The following is a 22,105-nucleotide window of genomic DNA, read 5'->3' as shown; positions in this document are numbered from 1 at the left end:
AACTTCCATGCTGCAGTCTAGGCTTTGCACCTAGCAAGATGATGCTCCCTTGCCCACAATCTATGGTCCTCCAAGCTTTGCCTGCCCAACTGCTTCTGGCAAATGGTGCACTGTCTACTTTGTTTCACTTCCTTCAACCACCATCCCTTAACTAAAACTTAGGAACTAGGCTTCTCGCTTTCCACAGAACATACAGCCCTTCCCTTCCTTTGATTAGCTATTACTTGCCTTGGTTTCCTCAAGACTTGTATCGGCTTCCAGCCAAACTGACATCTTTCTCATCCCTTATAGAAGCTGCATTGTGAACAGCTTAGTTCCCAGAGCATCTGAGCATTCTGTGCCTCTAATCCCACTCATCTTAATTAGTGTCATAGATATTTTAGTGCAAGCTTCATAAAGATTCCTTTTGTTTTTCTTCCAGTTCTTTCTCTAGCTCAGTCTAGCTAAGAGACCAGCTGGTATTCCTTGGTTTTGTTATCGATGTATGTTTTTAGGGTTGGGAATTTGACTGAAGTTTGTTTTCTCCTTGTCAACAATTTACAGCACAAGGTTGCAGTGTAAATTTACTTGCTTCTAACGTGCAATCTCTCTTGTCAGGAAAACTTGCTGATTGATGCCGAGCATAACCTGAAGCTGATCGACTTTGGTCTCTGTGCAAAACCATTGGTGAGTTTGTGCAAAGTAATGAACTCCGCCATTTTGCCAATGACACTAGAAAACACGGGATACTATTGCTGCCATCAAGGTGAGATGATTGCTGTTTCATCTCCAAACCAAACCATGTCAGAGGTTTCCTGTCTTTCCTTCCTGCTCCATAGATGCATTCTGATTAAAGCTGAATTTAAATAGCTCTGCTCAGCCATGGGCATGCTGAAGCCCAGCCATTCACTTGGTTCATACTGAAAGGTGTGATGTGGTTTGGTTTGCATTCAGATGACATGTTCCTCCATAATATATCCTGGTTTATCTTCTTTCCTATATTGTGGCTCTTCCCAGTACAATACTGAAGCAATTCAAAACATGTAAATATTGCAGAATTTTGGGCTGCTGGCTTCAGCAGATTGTTGAATTTCTGTTGATAAAGGATTGGAAACCCAGGGTCCTGAACACAAGCTTGTTATTAGACAGCTCTTTCCTTTCTTTATCCGGCCCTATGTGTGCTAAATTGTATTTAAGTGGGTTTGAGTACTTTGGCAGGTTAAAACGGAACAGTGTTAGAAGGTGGTTAGGGTGTCAGAGTTGCAGTTGGCAAACAAACTTAAGATATATAATGTTGTAGAGTGGCTGAAAGGTGAAAGAAGAATGCAATAGCTTAACCCAGTGGTTTTCAACCAGTGTGCCATGGCACCCTGGGGTCCCTTGAATGATAGTCAGGGGTGCCACGGGCAGCATTGGCCTCTGTCCCTCTTTCCTTCCCTTCCTCCTTTGATGTCCTCTCATGTCTCTGCCTCCCAAAGGTCTGCACAGCAGCAGACATGGCTACAAGCTCCCCAGGTGAATGGAGCCTCTGGGGCTGGCCGGGGGGTGTTTCCCAGGTCCCTGTGGGGGAGTGTGAGGAGGCACCTCTCTTTGGGGCAGGGGGAGCAGCTCATAGACAAGAGGCGGCAGCTGCTGCTGCCTAGGGGATTCCTAAAGAGACGAGAGGAGGCTGAAGGAACACACCACAAGGGAAGGTGTTCGAAAAAGGGTGAGAGGCTGCCAGCTCTCCAGGCAAGGCGTGACATATCAGGGGTGCCACAGAAAGAATGTAGTTGGTCAAGGGAGCCATGGACTCAAAAAGGTTGGTTTAACCCATTATGAACTGGGGAAGCAATCCGACTTTGCTTTTAACATCTTAGATATTTTGGGCTGACAATGCCCACTGTCAATTGCATGCATCTCTAGGTGAAATACAAAATGTATCCTGTTGCAGATGTAGCTTACTACAGGTATGTTGTTCTTGCTGTAGGGTGGTCTGGATTACCATCTAAGCACTTGCTGTGGAAGTCCAGCCTACGCAGCACCAGAGTTGATTCAGGGCAAAGCTTACATTGGCTCAGAGGTATTGTAGTAGATTCTTTAACATTTCTCGATTGACTCTTGCGTACACATTTTCTTTACAGAATGGCTGCTGCGTAAAATGTAACAAAGTCTGTTAACTTTCTGAAGCTGGAGCAGTTTTAAAGGGGCATACATGACAACTGTGTATGTGGATAATAATGTATTCAGCATCTTCTGCAAAGATGCGGTCGTGGTGTCTGGTCATCCCTTCAGTGCTGTTGCATCTTTTATTCCTCTTCTGCACTATCTTCCTCTGTTACCGTTACCTTATGGAGTTGGCAATGTGGGCACCCTCCAAATGGAACAGGAAAGCCTTCCTCCTGCCAGTCTTGAACCTTTTGTCTTAACACTCTGTGTGCTCTACCTCTCCTCTAATGGCATACATCGCTGATAGGCTAAATCTATTTTTTGCAGTATAAGAGGAGTGGCAGTGTCCACAATGTTGTCTGGCCTTTGTCGTCAATGACTCAGTGGGTTCTGACAAATTTATGGGTGCTAGGGCCCATGGCCCCTTCATGGATCACTGCCTTGTCGTGGCGAAGGGGCTTGAATTACTCAGGGAAGCTATGGACAGGTCAAGATGGACAGGTCATAGTGGAGAGTTTGGACCAAACGTGATCCACCTGGAGTAGGAACTGGCAAGCCACTCCAGTATCCCTGCCAAGAAGAGTCACGAAGAGTCGGACACGACTGAACGACTGAACAACAAAAACAACAACAACAGGGCCCATGGGGCAGAGGCTTCTTCTTGACCTCACCCTGTTTTAAATTGTGAGGCAGTCAATCCCCTACTTTGCTCCTAACTAACCTCCTCTCCCCATCTTGCAGCCAGGATGAGCATTGTCCCTGCAATTACACTATCCTTGGGGGGGGGGGACACATTGAAAGCTGGCGACAAAGGCTGGGGCTTGTTGCTGAAATGCTTTGAAGGCACAGGACCACAGAATGAAAGCCTTTGTCTCTTCCTCACACACCCACAAAGAAAACCTCTTGGAGCTGCAAGGAAGCTGGGGTTTGTTACTGTAAGGTAGGGCTTGCTTGCAAGAAGTGCCACACAACTGCAGGGGTGATCACTGCTCTAGCTTCATGGTTGGGCGAGAGACTGGGGCTTGTGCTCACCAGAGTGCAGCAGTACAACCTTTAAGGTGAATGTGGCCAGCAAAACTCTGGACCCCAAGGGTTGGGCAGTTAACATCAAAAGTTGATAGCCAGTACCTACCATACTGTTCAGAGGTGAACATGACTTTGTTTATAATTGTGTATTAGGGCTGTGTGAGATGTTTGTGCACAAAGTGAACTTTATATTTTTATAACTTACCTACTTGTCATCCCAGGCTGACATTTGGAGCATGGGAGTGCTTTTGTTTGCTCTGCTCTGTGGATTTCTACCATTCGACGATGATAATGTTATGGTGCTCTACAAGAAAATAGTGGTATGTATTCTGGCATATGTGCTATTTCCAGGATTTGGGTCTTCATGCTCATGGGAGGATGCTTGAGCAGCTACCGTGGGAGAGACCTGTTTCCAACAGGGTTTGGGGGATTTATAGCAAGAAGCCCTTTCATAGCTCTTAAAATTTGTTCTCTTGATTTTGCTGATTCTCATGGAAGCCTAAGGATGCTCCTTTGAGATATTCCAGTGGCTTTTTTCAAAAGGCCCACCTTGGGATAATCTTGGCATTTAAATGCTGGTATGTTCTTGCTTCGATTCCCCCACCCCAAACATTCTTGTAGTCTGTTGTACACTATCCACTATCTTAGCAGAAAGGCACCCAGGTTCTTGTATTGTGTTTCAGTCAGCCTTTTGGGAAATCTCCTAAAAGTTCTCATCATGGCAAGAGGCCAGGGCAGCAGCTTTGGCATGCAGAAAGACTCATTCAGTTGTAAGCACCCACATGATTTAATCTGCCCAGGATGATTTCTTCTCTTGCACCTTAGCCAGGTGTATACAGTGGTACCTCAGGTTAAGAACTTAATTCTTTCCGGAGGTCCGTTCTTAACCTGAAACTGTTCTTAACATGAAGCACCACTTTAGCTAATGGGACCTCCTGCTGCCGCTGTGCCACCGCCGCAGCCCAATTTCTCTTCTCATCCTGAAGCAAAGTTCTTAACCCGAGGTACTATTTCTGGGTTAGCAGAGTCTGTAACCTGAAGCATCTGTAACCTGAGGCACCACCGTAATTATTTTTATGCTGCATACATTAGTCTTGGAGGTGTGATTTTTCTCCCCATGTTGTGAAGTACAGAAGGTACAGGCCTTCTGTAGCATCCCACTCCCCCCGGCCTGCCCCTTGCTTGCTAGGAAGCAGTTTCTCGGGGGGCGGGGGGAGCATATGGGTGACAAGACACTCTGTATTATCTGGCTCTAGATAGGGTAGTGCATTAAATCTCAGTTGTGATAAATGTTCAGGTCAGCACCTAAGAAACCTGTGCAACTATAGCTTGACACACAGTGCCGATCAATTGGGCCTAATCATATTCGGCTGTAAATCCAGCAGTGTGCCTGCAAAATGGCCCTAAGGTTTGGCCAATAGCATGTGCTTAACTTGATCACAACTCTCAGTGCTGCCACTAGGCAGGGGGTAATCTCTTACTCTGCTCAACACCTTCAGCCTCAATGGCTACACGCTCTGCATGCAGAAGGTCCTAGGTGCTGTCCCAGAATCTCTGGTAGCAGGTGAAGGTCGTCTACTTTGAGACCCTGGAGAGTTGCTGCCGGTTAAAGTAGGCAGCATTGGACTTGATGATCCACAGGTTTGATTCTGTAGAAGGCAGTCTGAGTGTTTCTGCTGTGCTGGACTTGAGGGCTTCCTGATTTGGCCCTATAATGAAAGTAGGCTATTCTAAGGCCTGGGTTAGGTAGCCAGCTGCCTCTTGTAACTTGACTTGCAGCTAATATGTGAGCTAATACTAGATAAAGTTAGATTATGCAATGTACCGCTGGCTCATACTATAGTTGTGTAGGCACTTCTAGATTTCTTCTGAAACAAACTCCTATGTAACTGGCTTTTAGGGATGATCTGCAGTCAACATCTTCTAGTTGCATGAGATTAAACATTTCACAGATTTCCCATCCATGTGTTTGAATCTTACTACGTTTGTCTCTTCTAAACTGAAGGGTCCTAATTTAGCTTTTCCCAAAATGCAAAATGCATTTCATAGCTGTCAACCTTCCCTTTTTTGCAGTGGGAAACAGCGCTGGAATAAGGGAAAGTTGACAGCTATGTATTCTATGTCCTGACCTCATTTCTAGTCTTCTCTAGCTTTGGAGAAAAGACAACTCTCCTGCTCTGCTCAGTGTCAATGATATGGCTACATGTTAGCTTATTAAAAAGGTGTGCCCCGTCCTTTGCATCCCTTACGTTTGTTGGTGATTATTGTGTCTGCCCTTGGAATATGGATGTTTTTCCTAAGAGAAGATTCTCTGATCTTTAGTAATGAAGACCCAGACCTTTCAAATGAATAAACACATGGAGACATTGCTTTAAGACAATGTACAATTACATGGTAATATAGTATATTTAACAACAAAATGTAAAGATGCAGGCTTCGATAGAATTGATAAGAGCTTTGGGGAATCAATTGGTTGCATAGCTCAGAATCAGGGTCCACAATACAGGAGAAGGTATGGAGGAAGGAAGTTTGCACCTGGGGAGCCTGACTTGCCTGGTGACTTCGTGGTGGGCATTGAATATAAATTGGGTGCAGGGAGGGAACTAACCTTAATAATAATTGCCCTTCACCTAAAGTCCCAGGGTGGGGTGCAACAATTTTAAAGACAATGATAAAAACAGTTTTAAATAGAATTAGAAAGAATACAGTCACAAAAAGTAGGACAGGGTCCTGAAAATATACACATCAGCTGTCAAAGGCTGGAGTAAATAGGTGTGTCTTCAGCATTAGCTGAAAAATCTATATGGAAACCCAGCCAGTAATCTAACCGCTACATTTTGGACCAATTGAAGTTTCCGAGTCCTCTTCACATGGTGCTCAGTATAATCAAATCTGGAAGTATAGGGGGAGCCCCTGGTAAATGAGCTCTGCATTGTTGTTCAGAAGCTCTGAAGAGGCAGGAAGACACAACCCTCCTGTTCCTCCCACTAAAGGCATCTTTACTGCTTCTCCAAAAGCAAGGAAGCGAAACTTGAGGCTCACATGATACTGCTGAACTCCAGCTCCCATCAGCACCAACCAGCATGGCCAGTAGCAAGGAATAATGGGAGTTGTAGTCCAGCAACTTCTGGGGGGCCACCATCCCTGCTGGGAAACAGGGTCTTAAAATTCTCATAGAGCTTGGTTCCAGTAAGCTTAAGGCACCAGAGGCTATTGTAAAAAGTTTCTTAAAAATAAATGGTTATACTAAGAATGTATTATGCACACGAAATGACTAGATGGGAGAAGGAAGGGGAAAGGCCCCCTAATGCCTGTAAACAAGGAGTGATGAAGATCTTTTTAAGGTGTCCAGGTCTGTGACTCGAAACTACAAGATATATTGTGGGTCTTGAGCCTTTGGATTGTCCTTCTGTCGCTTACCTGGTCATCAAGCAAAATATTATGTTCTCAGGAACAGCTTTCAGTAGTTTCCCATCTGCTCTTCAGTAGATGGATGGGTGCTGCTCACAGATTAAAATCACTTCTAGTTTTTCACATCCAGCCCTCTTAAATTTGACTTATCAGAAGCAAGAGAAGTAAAGCAGCTGATCAAAAACTATAGCTTTAGGCTACATTTATATTTGGGCACTAAATGTGCAGAACATAATATCCTTGACTCATCCAGTGCAGTGAGGTGGTGTCTGCAATGATTGAGTGCAATGATGTAGACTGTGGAAAGCTTCAATCATATGGAGAGTTGGGTATTACACTGACTATTAACACTGAATTTCATTCACGCTCTTTGAGCTCACTCTCCTAAAGATGAGAGGTTCCATACTTTATTTTTTTGGTCTGCTTTTGGAGTAAAATCTTGCGCTGCGTAGATACCTACATTAGTCCATTTAATGTTCCTACCAACTTGCCCACTGGAGGTCAGGCTGGGCTGGGTTGCTGTTACTTTTCAGGATCAACCCTGAAACCTAAAACGGACCCTATATTTTGGTTGTGGGGGTGGTAGAAAACTCTGATTGGTTCAAATGATGGTTGTTCCATTAATTCAACTAGAACTAATGCTAAAATACTTTCTCTACAGAGGGGGAAATATGAGACACCAAAATGGCTCTCGCCTGCCAGTGAACTACTGCTGCACCAGATGTTGCAGGTAATAAGAGCATAAGAAAAATCCAGAGCAATGGACCAATGGTTCAGTATTCTGCTCTTACAGTGACCAACCCAGATGTCTATGGAAAGTCCACAAGCAGGACTTGAGTGCAACAGCACTCTTCCAACCCCTGATTCCCAGTGACAGGTATTCAGAGGCTTCCTGAGTCTGGCCGTGGTGGGAGAACATAGCCATTGTCAGTGACCTATAGCCTTATCCTTCATAGATTTAATTCATCCAAGTTGGTGGCCATCTCCACATCTTGTGGAAGAAAATTCTCTTTCTGCCCTACTTCTAGTAAATGTCATCTTTTCTCTGGAATGGTCTTCTAATAGGAGCAGTGATTTAAGGAACGTTGGTGTTTTAAGTCCACAGAGCCCTGAAAGAGGTCCATCCCGTTTTCCACAGTGGCCAGGTAGATGCTTCTGAGAAGCCCACCATTAGGGCATATGCAAGCTGCTGGCCTTGGGGCATGCTGCCTCTGGAGGTTGCATCCGTCATAGCTAATAGCTGTCAGCAGCCCTATCCACCATGAATTTGTCTCATCACTTCTTATAGCGTTGCACCTTTATTATATGGAGAGGAGGGAAATACATGAAGGCTTCAGCTTGGGTCGCTTTAGTAAAAAGCAACTATTGTTCTTCCTTTTACCCCACCTTGTCTTTAAAAAGGGGGAGAAATCCCATGCTGCTTAACAAATGTGGGAAATTAAGATGGATGTGACCAGACTCTCTTGCCCATTGCAGGGATGCAAGTTACTGATCCTTGTGCCTCACCCAGACATCACATTGGTACTAACAGTATTTTGCAGTTTCTTAACACTCTCTAAATAGTAGTAAAGCAAATGAATGGAACATTACACCCCTGAAATCAGGGCTGATGGAACGGTTTGTTCCTGTTATCTGGAACAAGAACTTCATGATATGATAGTTATCAGGACAACCCTTCAGAAATGTCCTGGAAAAACTATATTTAGCCTTTTGCTTAACTGCACAGCTCCATCCTTATAGCAGAGGATTGCTAAAATATATGGTACAGTTATTTATTGTGATTAAAGTAACTGTTTCTTGAAATGCACCTCTACTCTTACCCACTAGGTGGACCCAAAGAAACGGATTATGGTTAAGCATCTCTTAAGTCACCCATGGCTCATGCACGGCTACTCATTTGCTGTCCAGTGGCAAAGTAAATACCCTGTGAGTAAACGAATTCATCTGAACAAGAGCAATATAACAAAGCTGAACCTAGGCTAATGTGGAATGGTAACAAGGTGAAGTGTCTCTCCTAAATGGAACACTAAACTGAATCTTCTAGGCCTTTCACAGAGCGCTGTGTGTTTAAAAGAGTTCAGAATTCTTATAGTGAAAGAAATCAGTGTTCTTGCATGATGCAGCCAGCTGCTAAGCTTTGTGTGTACTGTCTGCACCAGTGGTTAATACAAGTCTCCTGTGGGTTTCTAGACTGAGCTCAAGAGCAAGCTGCACCTTTATTCTGTACATGCCTACCCTTATGAAGTTTTAAAGAGCATATGCAACACACTTAACAATGAGCCATATATATGTATCAAAACAATCTGATTTGACTGGAGTCCAACAGCAGTGATAAGAGAGATAGGACATATTATTATTTCATACATATTATATAACTAAATTGCCGTTGCATTTTTCCTCATTAAGTCAGCATTGAACACATGATCATATAGCTCAGTGGTGGGGACCTTCTGGCCCATAGGCCTAGCTAGAACCACCAGTCTGTTCGCCGCAAACCACACCGACCTTCTGCTTCTGATGCCGTGCCTGATGTCAGGTGCAGGAAATTTCAAGCCACAACTAATAATGAAGAAGCATAAGTGCTCTCGCAATTCTTCCTTTGTATTCCTGACTCTAAGCCAGGAGTGAAATGGATCTTCCTTTGCAGATGTGACTTGAGCCAACGAAAGCCTGGCAAAGTGGCCTGCAATAGGGGAGAGCTGTTCATTGGATTCAGACATAGATACATACATACATAGGAAGCAGCTGATTGACTTAGTCCATCTAGCCTGGCATTGTTTGTTCTGACCAGCAGAGGCTCTCCACGGTGTTGGGTAGAGACCTTTCTATGCAGCCAAATAAGCAGCAGGTCCATTTGAAATCTAGTGGATGCTGTGCATATAGGCGATGAGCCCGACGAAATTATTCACACCGGCCACTGCCCATTGAGTGTCACTGTTTCTCTATACTAGAACATTCTACCTTTATTTATGCTTGGCTACATGTACTTAAACATATTTTGTTTCAATTCTTCTCTCTCGGACTGCAAAATAACAGTATGCTGTAGCACCAGGCACAATAGGAGATCATTCAGAATTGGTTTCAATCCAGAAATAACTGCTAGTAAGAACAATCTGTGACATACTAGCTCTCGACATCTAAACACCTGACACTATATCGATTCTGCTGTGAACTATGAAAAATACACAAAATAGGGCTGCAAAAACTAATAGGAAATTGAACTCTTGACTTCAGAAATGCTTGCCCTGTTCCAAATATTTATATTTTCTCCCCATTTTAAGTGGAGGGTCGTCTCCCCACCTCCAGCTCTAAAGTGTGCAGATGACTAATGTTAATAGATATCAACATAATGCCATGCATTGGATTCCCCATGGGTATTTTGCAATCAAGGATTACAGACCACTTGGGTATTTTTTCAAACAAAATTGTGTAAATAAGTACGGGGGCAGGTATACTTAAAAGCAAAATGTTCTGGAGATCTGAAAGTTAAGAGTAGACGTAATGATCCAATGGAAAAGTGTGTGATGGAAAAGAGCCAACAGTGTGCAGGTCTTTAAAAAATGAGGGTGGACGTATCGGCAGCTTTAACACCAATATTTAAACATATTTTTCCCTCCCAGCTTGGGCATCTTGATGAAGACTGCATAACAGAACTCTCGGTGTATCACAAATGTAGCAGAGAAAGTATGGCAGAGATGATTTCAGAGGTAATGTTTGACTTTAATAATAATTCCTGAGAGATTTAGTTGTTCACACATCTAATATTCAATCCTGTAGAGTGTGTCTCAAAACTAACATCTCTATTTTATAACTACATAGTTTAAACCCTCTTAATACATCTGTGACTGTAGCTGCCTCAAACTCTAAATTTAGAACTGTTACTGAATAGGCCTACTGCTACCAGTCATCCACTGCAGTGTAGGACTGGGAGAGGGTTAGGGTTTTTCAAGACTTTACTCTTGGTTCTTGTGCGGGGATATTGAGACAGTAAAGTGCTGGGAGACATGAGCAGCTGAGTCTAGGCACCTTACACCTTAAGCCACCAGGACAGCTCCCATACTAATTATTTGCCCGGTCTCTGCTGTGCTGTAGTGCCTCCTGTATGGTGGCATGTGCTTGAACTGCAGCTTTTCAGCCTGCTAAGGCCATGTAATTTGGTTAGTTCTCTCTGTTGTTTTACTTCCAGTTATAACCAAAGTTCCCCAAAATGTTATTCATCTGCGGGTGTTAATAGCACAGACCACCCATCTCATCTGGAACTTCATATCTAACCTGCCTTTGACTCAAGGCTATCTTCTGAACATGTCATCTGCCTCTAGCCTGTTCTACCTTTGTCTACCTTTGCCAGAATCAACCCCTAGTTTCAGCCTGTCACAAAATTAGGCTCCAGCCTATGAGAGACTTGCTGCAGGAACCCAAGTTTATACCTTAAACATGACCAGAATCATTTGTCAGACACATACTTTTCTGAACAAGCTTCTTTGGAGCGACAGAGTTCCATGAAGATAAAAACTGGAAACAACTGGAACTCTACAGAAGGACATAACTTGATATGTTGGCTATGAACAGAAGTAACATTCCTTATCTCATGTTTCCATCTGGAGAACTCATTCAAGATTTAGATGCATTGGGATGCTTGGAAAATGTGTATCTTTAACCTCATTGTTGAGTTTTGCTTATGACACTAACATACAAATACATGGAATAAGTTTCTTGCTGGTACTTTTTTGCTGGTCAGATCAAAAAATTTGCAGTTCTGCTACCCAGAAGCAGCAAACCTTTCTGAAGAGGTGCCTTTTATATGCTTCTGCAATGGAGCATACACAAAAATTAATGATAAACTGCCGATATTCACATTCTGTGTACTATACACCAAACTATATCTTTGTTTTAGAATTTAATCTGATTAGATCTGATCTTTGAACCACTGGCTTAAGTTGGTTGTCTTCAAGTTATTTACTATTAAAAGAATGTTTTCCATATCAGCCATGAAATCCATATTGCAGAGCATGCCAGGAATCTGGCCAGGCCAGTTGGTTCACAAAGGGTGATGGGTGTGCTCTTTGGCATCTCTCAGAACATACTCCAGCAATTTCCAACATCTACATTGCTTGAAATATATGTTGGTGAGCAATAATCTGACTCTTCAGGGAATTGTTTTCATCACTGATCCCGCTGAGAAACCTAATAGGCTTCTGAGGGAACCACAGGATTTCCCTTAACACAGTTCAAAGCCACTGACATAAGCAATTGGTCTCTTGCAAATATCCTCGTCAATAGACTTCACCAGTTGTAAGTAGAAATTCTTGTGTTTTGCGTCTCTTAAGAAGAACTTGCAAACCTAAATTGTTGCTGCTCAGGCAGCATCTTCATGGCAATCAACTGCTTATTTCATGGTAAGAATTTGCATATTTCATGGCACATTGACTCGAAAGTACGGACTGTTCTACAATTATAAAATTAATGCAGTAGAGGTTTGAAGCAGAAGGTGAATTTCACAGAAATCTGTGATCATAATGTGTGTGTGGGGGGGGGGAGACAGAATTAATGGAGTTTTGAATCTAAATTGCTAAACTTATTTCAGATGGGCATAAACATGGCTAGGGTTTTTTAAAGGGTTTTTTCCAAAGTTGTTGAAAAGGCAAAAGCAAGAGATGTATAAACCTAATTTTTCAGATAATTATGTTCGGTTCTATAATAAGACAAAAATTGTTTTAGAACTAGCCTATATATTCAGAACTTTGACTTCAAGAAAAAAAGAGGAGGGGGATTTTGAAGTGGGGGAAGGACAAGGCATTAGCTGAGCAGCCTTTTCTGGTGCTTTTTGAGGAAAGTATTTATGTTCCGAAATCTTTCTAGTTGCTTCCTTATTCCATCATCTGGCACTGCAAGATTCCCTTCACTTAGCATAGGACTCCCTTGCCTTTTCTCCAATTTTCCTTTTTAAAAATATCTGTCCTGGAGTTCTGCTCAGATAAACTTTTTGATATGATGGTACCAGTGACAACATGTCTTTTATGTTCTCTTGTGGAAAAACCTATTGACTATATGTGGAACGAAAAGTTTACAAAAATTCTGCGCTGAACACAATGAAGTTACAGTAATGTGTTTTTTTAAAAGGTGGTGTAAATAATACTTAGACTATATGCAATTTAAGCTTTTCTGGAATGTGGCAGTGGTTTTAGGTGTGTCCACCCTCCACTGTCCCCTCATTTTCAAGAAGATGGCTGAGAAAGTAACCCAGATCTATTTGTATTCTTAGTGGAAATATGATCATGTGACTGCAACGTACCTTTTGCTTCAATCAAAGAAAGCACATGGTAAACCTGTTCGTCTAAGGATTCCAAATGTAACGACAGAAGGTGCTAGCATCACTCCATCCAGAGAACAGAAGGTGTGTGATGCCTATTTTGTCACTGTCTTGCTCCTAAAGCTTACTGGGTTTTCATCCCCCCCCCCCAATGAATGGTGCAGCTAAACAAGCCTTTGCTGGGTGTTTTGACTTGGCAGCAAGTAGTATAATGAAGTTTCAGCTAGAGAGTGAACTATTTATTTATGAAAATATTTTTACAAACCATATCATAACATACCAGGAGGGTATGCAATATTAAAACATAAAACAAAATTAAAAACAATACAAATAATTATTAAAGTGACCAGGTAGTCAAAACAAAAGTTTAGAATGAAGTGTCTTCAATAGATGAAAGTCAAAAGTGGGGGTGCTTGATGAATCTCTCCTAAAAGGGTGTTCCACAGCATGGGGCTGACAACACTAACTTCCAGTTGAGGTCAGTTGGGTCACTGTTACATTGGAGATAGCTCACAGCACTTCTCTAGAGCTGGAACCCAGAGAAGTGACTAAAGGCCCAGGAATACCTATGTTTAAATCTAAGCAAATCTCTGCCTGTATGGATGGGAGATTGCTTGGCAGTGGTATCTGAGTGGTTATGACCTTTTGAAAGGAAGGGTGTGACAGAAGTATCAAGAATAAAATGGGTTTTAGCCACAGAACCCTCCAAACGCAAAGTGCAGTTTCCTCTTTGAAGCAGGCTGTATTGCCCAAGCCTTCATTACAGTGGGACCAAGGCAGGCTTGAATGTTATGATTTGCCAAATGCTGCTGAAGGACATTCCTAATATGGATGATGCCTTGTCAGAAGATCAGACAAGGTCCTCTGAAGCCTTTTGCCTCCTCTCCAAGGGGAGGAGTCATCCCTCTCTCCAGAATGACCAAGTGGTAGGAAGACAGCTTAACGTTGAACCATGGGAACTTGTTAATCAAGTTGAACCACTCAATTCATCATGGCATGCTCGTCGTTCACTAAGCTTTTCCTTTAACCTCACTGAAACAAATAAGCGTGCGTACCCAAAAGCCTGGGTTATTATTTTTGTAATGTCTTTGAGACATTTAAAATGAACTGAGAAGGGTTCTGAAAGTGCAGTTATTTAATGAAATGAACTATACCTCTTTGAACAGGTTTTCAAAAAGGCCCTGTCTTATGATGGGAATCTAGATGGAAATGAAATAGCATGTGGGTTTGGATCCATGGAATTCCTAGCCTGTTGTGAGGAATCTCAGCCTGTTTGCAATACACCCAAAACAAAGCAGGTATCTTGTACTTATTAACTAAATTATAGATTTTTTAAAATTATGCTTGCCTCTGATGTTTAAAACGTTGGTATTGGCTTAGAGGTTGTGGTTTACCTAAAACAGCTTGTGTCCGAGATTCTGTGAGAGGTGGGCATTGCTATCAGTTAGGTATGTCCTACTTCTGTAGACCATGAGAGAAGAAAAAGCATATTTAGCATGGGTGGAACAGACTGGTGGTATCTGGTTCCAATAAGGAAGGAGATAGTTCAATAGTAGAGCATATGCTGTGTCTACAGAGTCCCAAATGCAATTGCTGGCATCTCCAGGTGGAGCTGAGAAAGAGTCCTGCCTGAAACCCTAGAGACTTGCTGCCAGTGAGTCTAGGCTAGGGGTAGCCAATGTAGCACCCTCCAGATGTTGTGGATATGTCCCATCAGCCTGAATCACTACAGCCAGTGCTTGGAGATGAAGGGCGGTGTAGCCTGCAACATCTGGAGAGCACAATGTTGGCCCTGTCTCTGGTGTATACCATACTGAGCTAGATGGCTTAATGGACTGACTCTGTATAAGGCAGCTTCCATAGTTTGTTGGGGAGCATCTGATGCCTTAGCATTCTTGAACTTAAGCAGGTGTGGCCTAGTCAGTGTCTAGGTGGAGACCAAACCTTTGAGCTTTCCCAAAGAAGAATGGGATGGTTCCAGTGCAGAGTAAGTGGGACTGGGCATTGTTAGGCTAACATAAACATGATGCAACTGGAAGTTACAGAACTTGAGTGATGCGTTACGGGGCTCTTATGGCAGGAGTGCAAATAGCGACAAGATGAGTCAAATAAAAACCTTAACCAGTGCTTGAATTGGCTGTGAACAACTTTGGCATTGGCAAAGGTCTGGGATAGTGATGGATTGATGGAAAATATGGGCAACGATCCTGCTCATTCTCCACTAATCAATTACAAGGTGTGATCAGATACACCCCTTGTAGCAATAGTTGAACATTTCTGTCTCTTCTTGCAAAAAGTCAGTGAGAGAACACATGTGTGCCTCTTTGTAAAGTCAAATGGTGTGATGTAAGGGATGGGAGAAATTGTATCCTTTAACATGCAGCAGGTACAGCTAATCCTGCCTTGTTAGGCCAAGCTGTGTCTAATGAAGACAATAAGTTGCCAACATACCTGTGATGGCTTGGGTCGTGGCCTGCTGTGAATAGTGTACTGATCTGCACGTGTGACTTGTCTGGGATGGGAAAAATAGGTTCCCTTCCTCAAAATATTATCTTTTGAAAAGCCTCAGTTGTTCCTGGATGGTGGAGAGTTCACACCGCCTCTGCTTCCTGTGCCAAGGAGAAGAGCCTCAAAGAAGCATGCCAACAAAGAAAACTCTGGTGCTTGTTCTACAGCAAAGCCAGAGCCATTTGTTCTTCCTCCTCCAAAGACACCAACTTGGGTCATGAATGAGAAGAGAGTGCTTACAACGCCAAATCGTGCATTTCTACCTGAAGGTATGGCTTGGAAATGAGAAGGGGTTGCTGTTGGAAACAGAAAACTGTTAACAAATACGATTTATTTTTATTGGACAGGATTTACCACTTAATTTCCAAAACTCCAAGCAGTTTACATGAAACAAATACTAGATTGGAGGGTGGGGCTCGAGGCAGTAACTACAGGTTAACATCTGACACTGGGGTGTGTGGAATTGTTGTGTTCGAGACTTCCTGCTTCATGGTGTATTGGAGCACTTGTCCTGTGTCCAGTTGTTGCTGTAGGTTATCTTGCCTCTAGGCCAAATAACAAAATAGCACTTCTGTACCTATCCTTCCTGGGAGGGGTATTTCAAGGGGGCATGAGCAGGAAGCCCTAATTAATCAATTATCTTAATGACGGTACTTTTTAACGAGGCCTACTGTGCAGAAGTGGGTGGGTGGGTAGGATAGTACCTACGTATTTTAATAAACCTGTAACAGTTTGCTCACGGTATTTCCACAACCACTTTTTTAAAAAGTATTTCACTGTATTCATAATTATTAGGCTGTTGAAAACTACTGTGCAGTTAGCCCAGAGGTCTCCAAACTAAGGCCCGAGGGACTCATTTATCCGGCCCATGGCGACCCCCACCACCCGCTCTTACCGGCACGGTGCGGCTGCCCACTTCTGGGTCGGAGAGCACCAGAAATAGCTTTTGCGCATGCGCAAGCGTTATTTCCGGTGTACATCCAGGTCGGAGGAGGCCCGTGCACATGCACACAAACTATTTCCGGTGCTCCTCCGACCTGGAAGTGTGCCGGAAATAGCGTGTGAGCACGTGTATGGGCGCGCACTCCCCCACCTTCCGGCCCGCCGCGCAATCGGCAGTGGAGACACCAGCCCAAGGCGCAGTAAGTTTGCTGACCCCTGAAGCCAAACACTTCTGACTTTCTATCACATCTTTTTGTATTGGCCAGTTGAAACTGCATGCTCCCCAGGCCCAACTCCACTACCATCAATTCAGCTTCTTGTTTCTGTTTAGAATCTCTTCCTTCAAATCTCTTCTAAAATCCACCCTCTGCTCTGATCTGTGGCTTATATCCCATTCAATATTTCTTTTTTGGGGGGAGTGGGGTATTTCCTTCTAGGGGGCCCACTGAGGATGCTTGGTCCTTTCCAGGCTGTTTGGTTAGGGGAGGAGCCTTGCATTTACAAATTGATTTTGCGGGGGAGCGGGGGAGATACTCAAGAATGGCTATGCTTTTCTACCAAACTATGAAAATATGGGATTAAGCATGGGACTAAGAAGGGCTGATAATGCATCTTTCTAAATAGACTCAAAACTGGGTTGTGCTTCTTGCAGAGAGAAGTCAAGCAGCCACCAGTGAGACCCCAGTTAAGCTACCATCTTCTACAAAACCAGGTGAATTAGAAGCCGGAGTCATTAGCCCTGAGAGAAGGTAAATGTCCGGTTAACTTGAGCATATTCAGGTAGTCTATTGTACAATCTTAATCCTTGTATTGATGGTGGAAAGCTTTTTGCAATGGCATCTGTTTGCTCTGTTATAACCTATTTAAATCCGTTCCTACATTTACCAACAAATATTAAAAAGCTGCAGAAAAAAATCTTACATTACACACTTCAGTAGTCTTGGATGCATTCCTGTTTTCCATAATTAAAATTCACTCTTGTGCCCCCAGAGAATTGGAGCATATATACAACTCGCTCTCAAAATCCCAAATTACTGTTGTGCAGCAGGTCCTTTTAGCCATGTGTTTTGTCAGTTTCCCCTTTCTCTCCTCTTCCTTCCCTCCGCCCCCACAAAAGAGCAGAAGTTGAAAGACCTTTTTACTGATGTATCTAAAAACTGTCAATTCCCAGCCACTGAAAACAACTGTGCACTTGCTCTCTCTGAACATGACAGGTGTCGCTCAGTGGAAGTGGACTTGAACCAAGCTCATTTTGAAAGTGGTCAAAAGAGAAAAGGAACCAAGGTGTTTGGGAGCCTTGAAAGAGGCTTGGATAAAGTTATTACAATGCTTACACCAAACAAAAAGAGAGGCTCAACCAAAGATGGTCCAAGGAAATTAAAGGTAAGTTTGCTGAATTACCAGTACCTGGGATTTCTTTTATCAGTGATGTATCAGTAAGCATACATGCCTGTTTGGGCTATGCAGGTCTATGGTTATGATTCCCCAAGCAGCAAGCCCTCACTGTACTGGAGACATTGTTGCTGTTGTTTTTTAAAGTCTAATAAAGTGGTTTCTCATCCTGGAATAGCTAACTGAAAAAAAAACTAGTGGTATCCAACTCTGCAGTGTGCATACTTGGAGCAGCCACTGTGTAATGCTTAAACGCCATCTGCACATGACATCCTGGACTGAGTTGCCTTGTCTTCCAAGCTTTTCAAGTGTGCCCCCTGCACTAACGAAAAACTTTGTTTTTGTGCTACACTTAAATTCACAGTCCAGTAAGCTTTCTCGTTGCTGAAAAGGCTAAATTTGGAAGGTTACTTGCAGATTTAAGTCCAAATGATTGTCAGCTTTAGCAACTATCAACTTTTGGAATTTGGTTGCAGAGATTCAGCTACAGCTGAATACCCTTGTTTTACTAAATGGCTCTTGCCATGTAGCCTGTCTGATCCGCGCCACACAAAAAGCTGACAAAGGCCCAAATGTCATGCTTAACAAGTGGTAGGCAAGTGGGTGCCAGTTCTGTGGTGCTTGCAGGGGATTTCATGCCATGGATTAAAACTTCTGGGTTCTTTCACTTTTAAAGTTCAAGGTGCAAACGGCAGCAAATATGATTATGGTTAGAACAGTAAGAAACTTTATTTCAGTAAAGTGAGGCCTGAGGTTCATAGAAATCATTTGGGTAGGGCTTCCTTGCAGGTGTTGGGAATGTCAAACGTCTATGGACTTTTGTGCATAAAAGTCTGGCATGAAACATTGAATTTAAACAAAAGAGAACCTTAAGGCCTTATGCCTAGTTAAAGCCTACTAAACATGCTGGGAAGAATGGTTCTTCCAGTACTTTGAATGGCACTTAATGTAGCAAAGAACAACATTTTGAAGCAGAGGAAATGGCCTTATACCAAGCCAGACCATTGGTCCATCTATGCAGCTCAGTATAGGCTGCTTTGACTGGCAGCAACTCTCCAGTATTTCAGATGGTGATCTCTCCCAGCCCTACCTGGACATGGATTGTATCTCGGATCTTCTGTGTACAAAGCAGATGCTCTGCCATTAAGTCAAAGCTATGGACCGTTAAGACTCATAACATCTTTCTCATCCTCTCCTTCCCATTTCTTTCTGAAATAATGTAGCTGGTGTTTGAACGTGAAATGCAGAAAATGTGTCCTAAACGTACACCAAATGTGTTTGTTCTCTAGGCTCATTACAATGTGACCACAACAAACTTATTAAATCCAGATGAGCTGTTGAAGGAAATCATTGCAATCCTTCCCAAAAAACAAGTTGAATTTGTACAGAAGGGGTAAGCGTAAATATTCCTTCCTTATTTCAGTCTGGTATCTTTATCAGATAATTTCTCCTCTGTCCTCTAACAAGCTGCTATCTTGCTCATTCTACATTAGAATTGTGGCCTGGTTTGCATGTTGCACTAAACCATAGTTTTATTTTAACTATGCTTCAATGTGAACGAGCAGTTAGTTGGCACCCTGCTGAAATTACATGTACTTAGCTCTTTCCTGCTTCTGCTGCTGTGAAGCGAGCCATGGTTTGGCTTGTCACCCAGACCTGCACTCATGGTTTATTTCTCCCCAAACCAAGTTGCAATTTAATGAGTGCAAACAACCACTTGGCAGAAAGAACATTTTCTTGATATCTTTCTAAAGGACACATCACAGTCAATTTTTAAAATATGTATGCCTTTGTCTCGTAGCACTATTTTTCTTTCTTTTTTAAAGGCCTGGTCCCCATCTTGATTGATCATTAACTGAGTCAGTTACTGATCAAATGAATGTAAGCAGCCTTTAATAACCTCAAGTGGAGAAGTGTCACACTCAAAGGGCCACAATCAATGTCGTATCTTGTAAATCAATACCTTCCTCTTCTGGATTGTCTTATGAGCTGCCTGATAAAACACTGAGCATCAGGTCAGACGACAGAATCAGCAGAACTAAGTCAAAATGCTATCCCCCTGCCCCACAGAACCCCTTCAGGCGGGTGGCATGTTAGTGCCCCCTTGTGGGGGGGTGGCTTTCCTGCACAAAGAGCTAGAAATTCAGGGACAGTTTCTTTTCAAAGGGTGGGTGGATGCATTCTGTACATAGAGCTCCCTACCTGTATCTCCACTAGGGCTGGGCAATATCTGCTTTTCAACATTGTGATATATCAGCATCTAAATATTGCGATGTACTGATATATCACGATGTCTGAAGTTGCAAGCCCCCATACCACTCTGGCTCCCGCAAGCAGGAGCTAAATGGGGGTTTGATCAACTGAGGGCTGGGCAGCCTCCCACCCACCCCTCAGCTGATCAAGTCCCCAGAGGGGGGGGGGGCTTCTTTAAATTGTTCCGCTGAGGTGCAGTTAGCTGCGCACCTGCCCGCCCCTCAGCAGAGCAGTTAAAACAAGCTGTGACACCACCATCCTGCCCTCCTGCTCACGGGAGCTGGGGGGGGGGGGGCTTGATCAGATGAGAAGCAGGCTTCCTTAAACTGCCCGCTTCTCAGCTGATCAAGGCAATTTTAGCTGGCGATACATTGCGGCTTCTTGGCTGCTGCCAGCACAGTGCAGGCATACTAGAATGAAGAGGGCTGTGCTGGTGGTGGCCGGGGAGCCACAGTTTAACTATCACCTGCTCAAAAAGTCTGAAACTGGTAACGCGGTTTGACCATCAGACCGGTTTCCAGCAATTACTTGTAATATTGCCAAGCTCTAATCTCCACATCTTAGAAAAAACCTTTCCCGCTTTATTCTACCGACTGAATGTACTGGCTGCCCAGTATATCGTGTGCAGAAAAGTTGGCTCTTGTCACTAGAATTATTTCCCCTGCAATCCCTGACTTGTAAGTACCTGAACTAATTCCCCCTTTCCTTTGTCTTACACAGCTATAAACTGAAGTGCCAGACCCAGTCAGACTTTGGCAAAGTGACAATGCAGTTTGAGCTGGAAGTTTGCCAGCTAAGTAAACCTGAAGGAGTGGGCATTCGGAGGCAGCGGCTAAAAGGAGACGCATGGGTCTACAAAAGACTAGTGGAAGATATCCTATGTAGCTGCAAGCTATAACTCTTGGTTCACTGTGAGAACATGGACAGTTTTAACCAACCTAAGCCATGTTCGTTTTAGTTGTTAGTAAGCTTGCCTAATCTAACCCAAGGACTAGTATTTTTTTGTTTTTAAATAGGACCTCCTTTGTGAATAAACATTGACCTCCCATGTCATTATCTGCCTTTGTTTCTTTTTCTTTAATGTGCTTTTTGTACATTAATTGTTTCTTCGAATGATTGTGAACATTGAACTGTGACTTGGCAAATGCAAACTTCTCAAACAGTTTTGTGACCAGCGTGCTGTCTCTCATTTGGAAAGAGGTAAAGTGTTCCAATTCTGTTTTATCACTTAACAGAAAATGAATTAGAAATTCAAGCTGCATTTACTGAAATGGCTAAACAGGGCCACTGCTATGTTTCAGAGTTCCAATTTGCTTTGTGTTCAACATCTCTAATAAATTTATAACATTACTGTCATTTATTCATGAACCTTGTTGCTATACAATGAGCACTACAGCCGAGTTGCCCTCTTCCCTGCATTTCAGAATGTCTTTCTCATAGTCTTAAAGCAATATCACCTGGTTCATGGAGGAGCCTTGGGCAGGAAATGCTGTTTAGATGGAGCAGTTTCCTATGATCAAGTAAGATACAATACACTCCTCCATTAGGCTAGGCAAAGAAGCTTTTCTATGGCCTTTGCTAACTTCAATAATAGAATTAGATAAAGGCATGGAGAACTGGTCTATCAATGGCTATGGTAGCTAAACAGACCCCCATATTCTGAGGCTTTGCAAGGGGGATTGGTCTGTGGCCCTCAAGATACTGAATCACATCTCCCATCATCCCTGGCCATTGACTATGTTGACTGAGCCTGATGGGAGTTGTATTCAACAACATCTGGAGGTCCACAGTGTAGCTACCTCTGGATTATAGGATATTTGGGCAAAGCAGCTGGAGAGGGTTACTGCATTCATTTAATTGTAAGCCCTTTGCACACTTCTGCCTAGCCACTTTTGGAAGCAGGATCCTGGATTCAATTTCTTGGACCGATGCAGAAAAACTTGGTTGAATCTTGCATCAATATACTGTTAGCTTGCAATCGTATAGATTGATTTTTTTTGTTGCTGTTTTTGTCTGTATAATTTACACAATTAGGGTTCTCTCCCCCCCCCCCCACTTAGCCACACACGATCTTGCACTGTGAAGAATTGTGGTATTCCCAATGTGATGGACCTGATCATCACAAAACTGTTCAGT

The 22,105-nt window shown here is 43.1% G+C and overlaps 1 protein-coding gene across 3 annotated transcripts in view; it reads left to right on the top strand.

Annotated features, from left to right (window-relative positions):
* Nucleotides 1-21,022, top strand: part of MELK (maternal embryonic leucine zipper kinase) — a 31,035-nt gene extending 10,013 nt beyond the window's left edge. For all 3 annotated transcript variants that reach the window (XM_033173263.1, XM_033173262.1, XM_033173264.1), the window contains exons 6-18: nt 598-666; nt 1,949-2,041; nt 3,375-3,473; nt 7,226-7,294; nt 8,392-8,490; nt 10,185-10,271; nt 12,827-12,958; nt 14,041-14,172; nt 15,438-15,651; nt 16,977-17,073; nt 17,539-17,707; nt 19,006-19,109; nt 20,690-21,022. In XM_033173263.1, the coding sequence (XP_033029154.1) occupies nt 598-666; nt 1,949-2,041; nt 3,375-3,473; nt 7,226-7,294; nt 8,392-8,490; nt 10,185-10,271; nt 12,827-12,958; nt 14,041-14,172; nt 15,438-15,651; nt 16,977-17,073; nt 17,539-17,707; nt 19,006-19,109; nt 20,690-20,867 (1,542 nt within the window). In that variant the 3' untranslated portion in view covers nt 20,868-21,022. The remainder of the gene's footprint in view (nt 1-597; nt 667-1,948; nt 2,042-3,374; nt 3,474-7,225; nt 7,295-8,391; nt 8,491-10,184; nt 10,272-12,826; nt 12,959-14,040; nt 14,173-15,437; nt 15,652-16,976; nt 17,074-17,538; nt 17,708-19,005; nt 19,110-20,689) is intronic.
* Nucleotides 21,023-22,105: the final 1,083 nt, after the last annotated feature.

Source organism: Lacerta agilis, chromosome 16 (genome assembly GCF_009819535.1).
Source record: "Lacerta agilis isolate rLacAgi1 chromosome 16, rLacAgi1.pri, whole genome shotgun sequence".
Taxonomy (NCBI): domain Eukaryota; kingdom Metazoa; phylum Chordata; class Lepidosauria; order Squamata; family Lacertidae; genus Lacerta; species Lacerta agilis.
The sequence above is the reverse complement of the archived record's forward strand: the minus strand, read 5'-3'. Positions and strand labels throughout refer to the sequence as shown.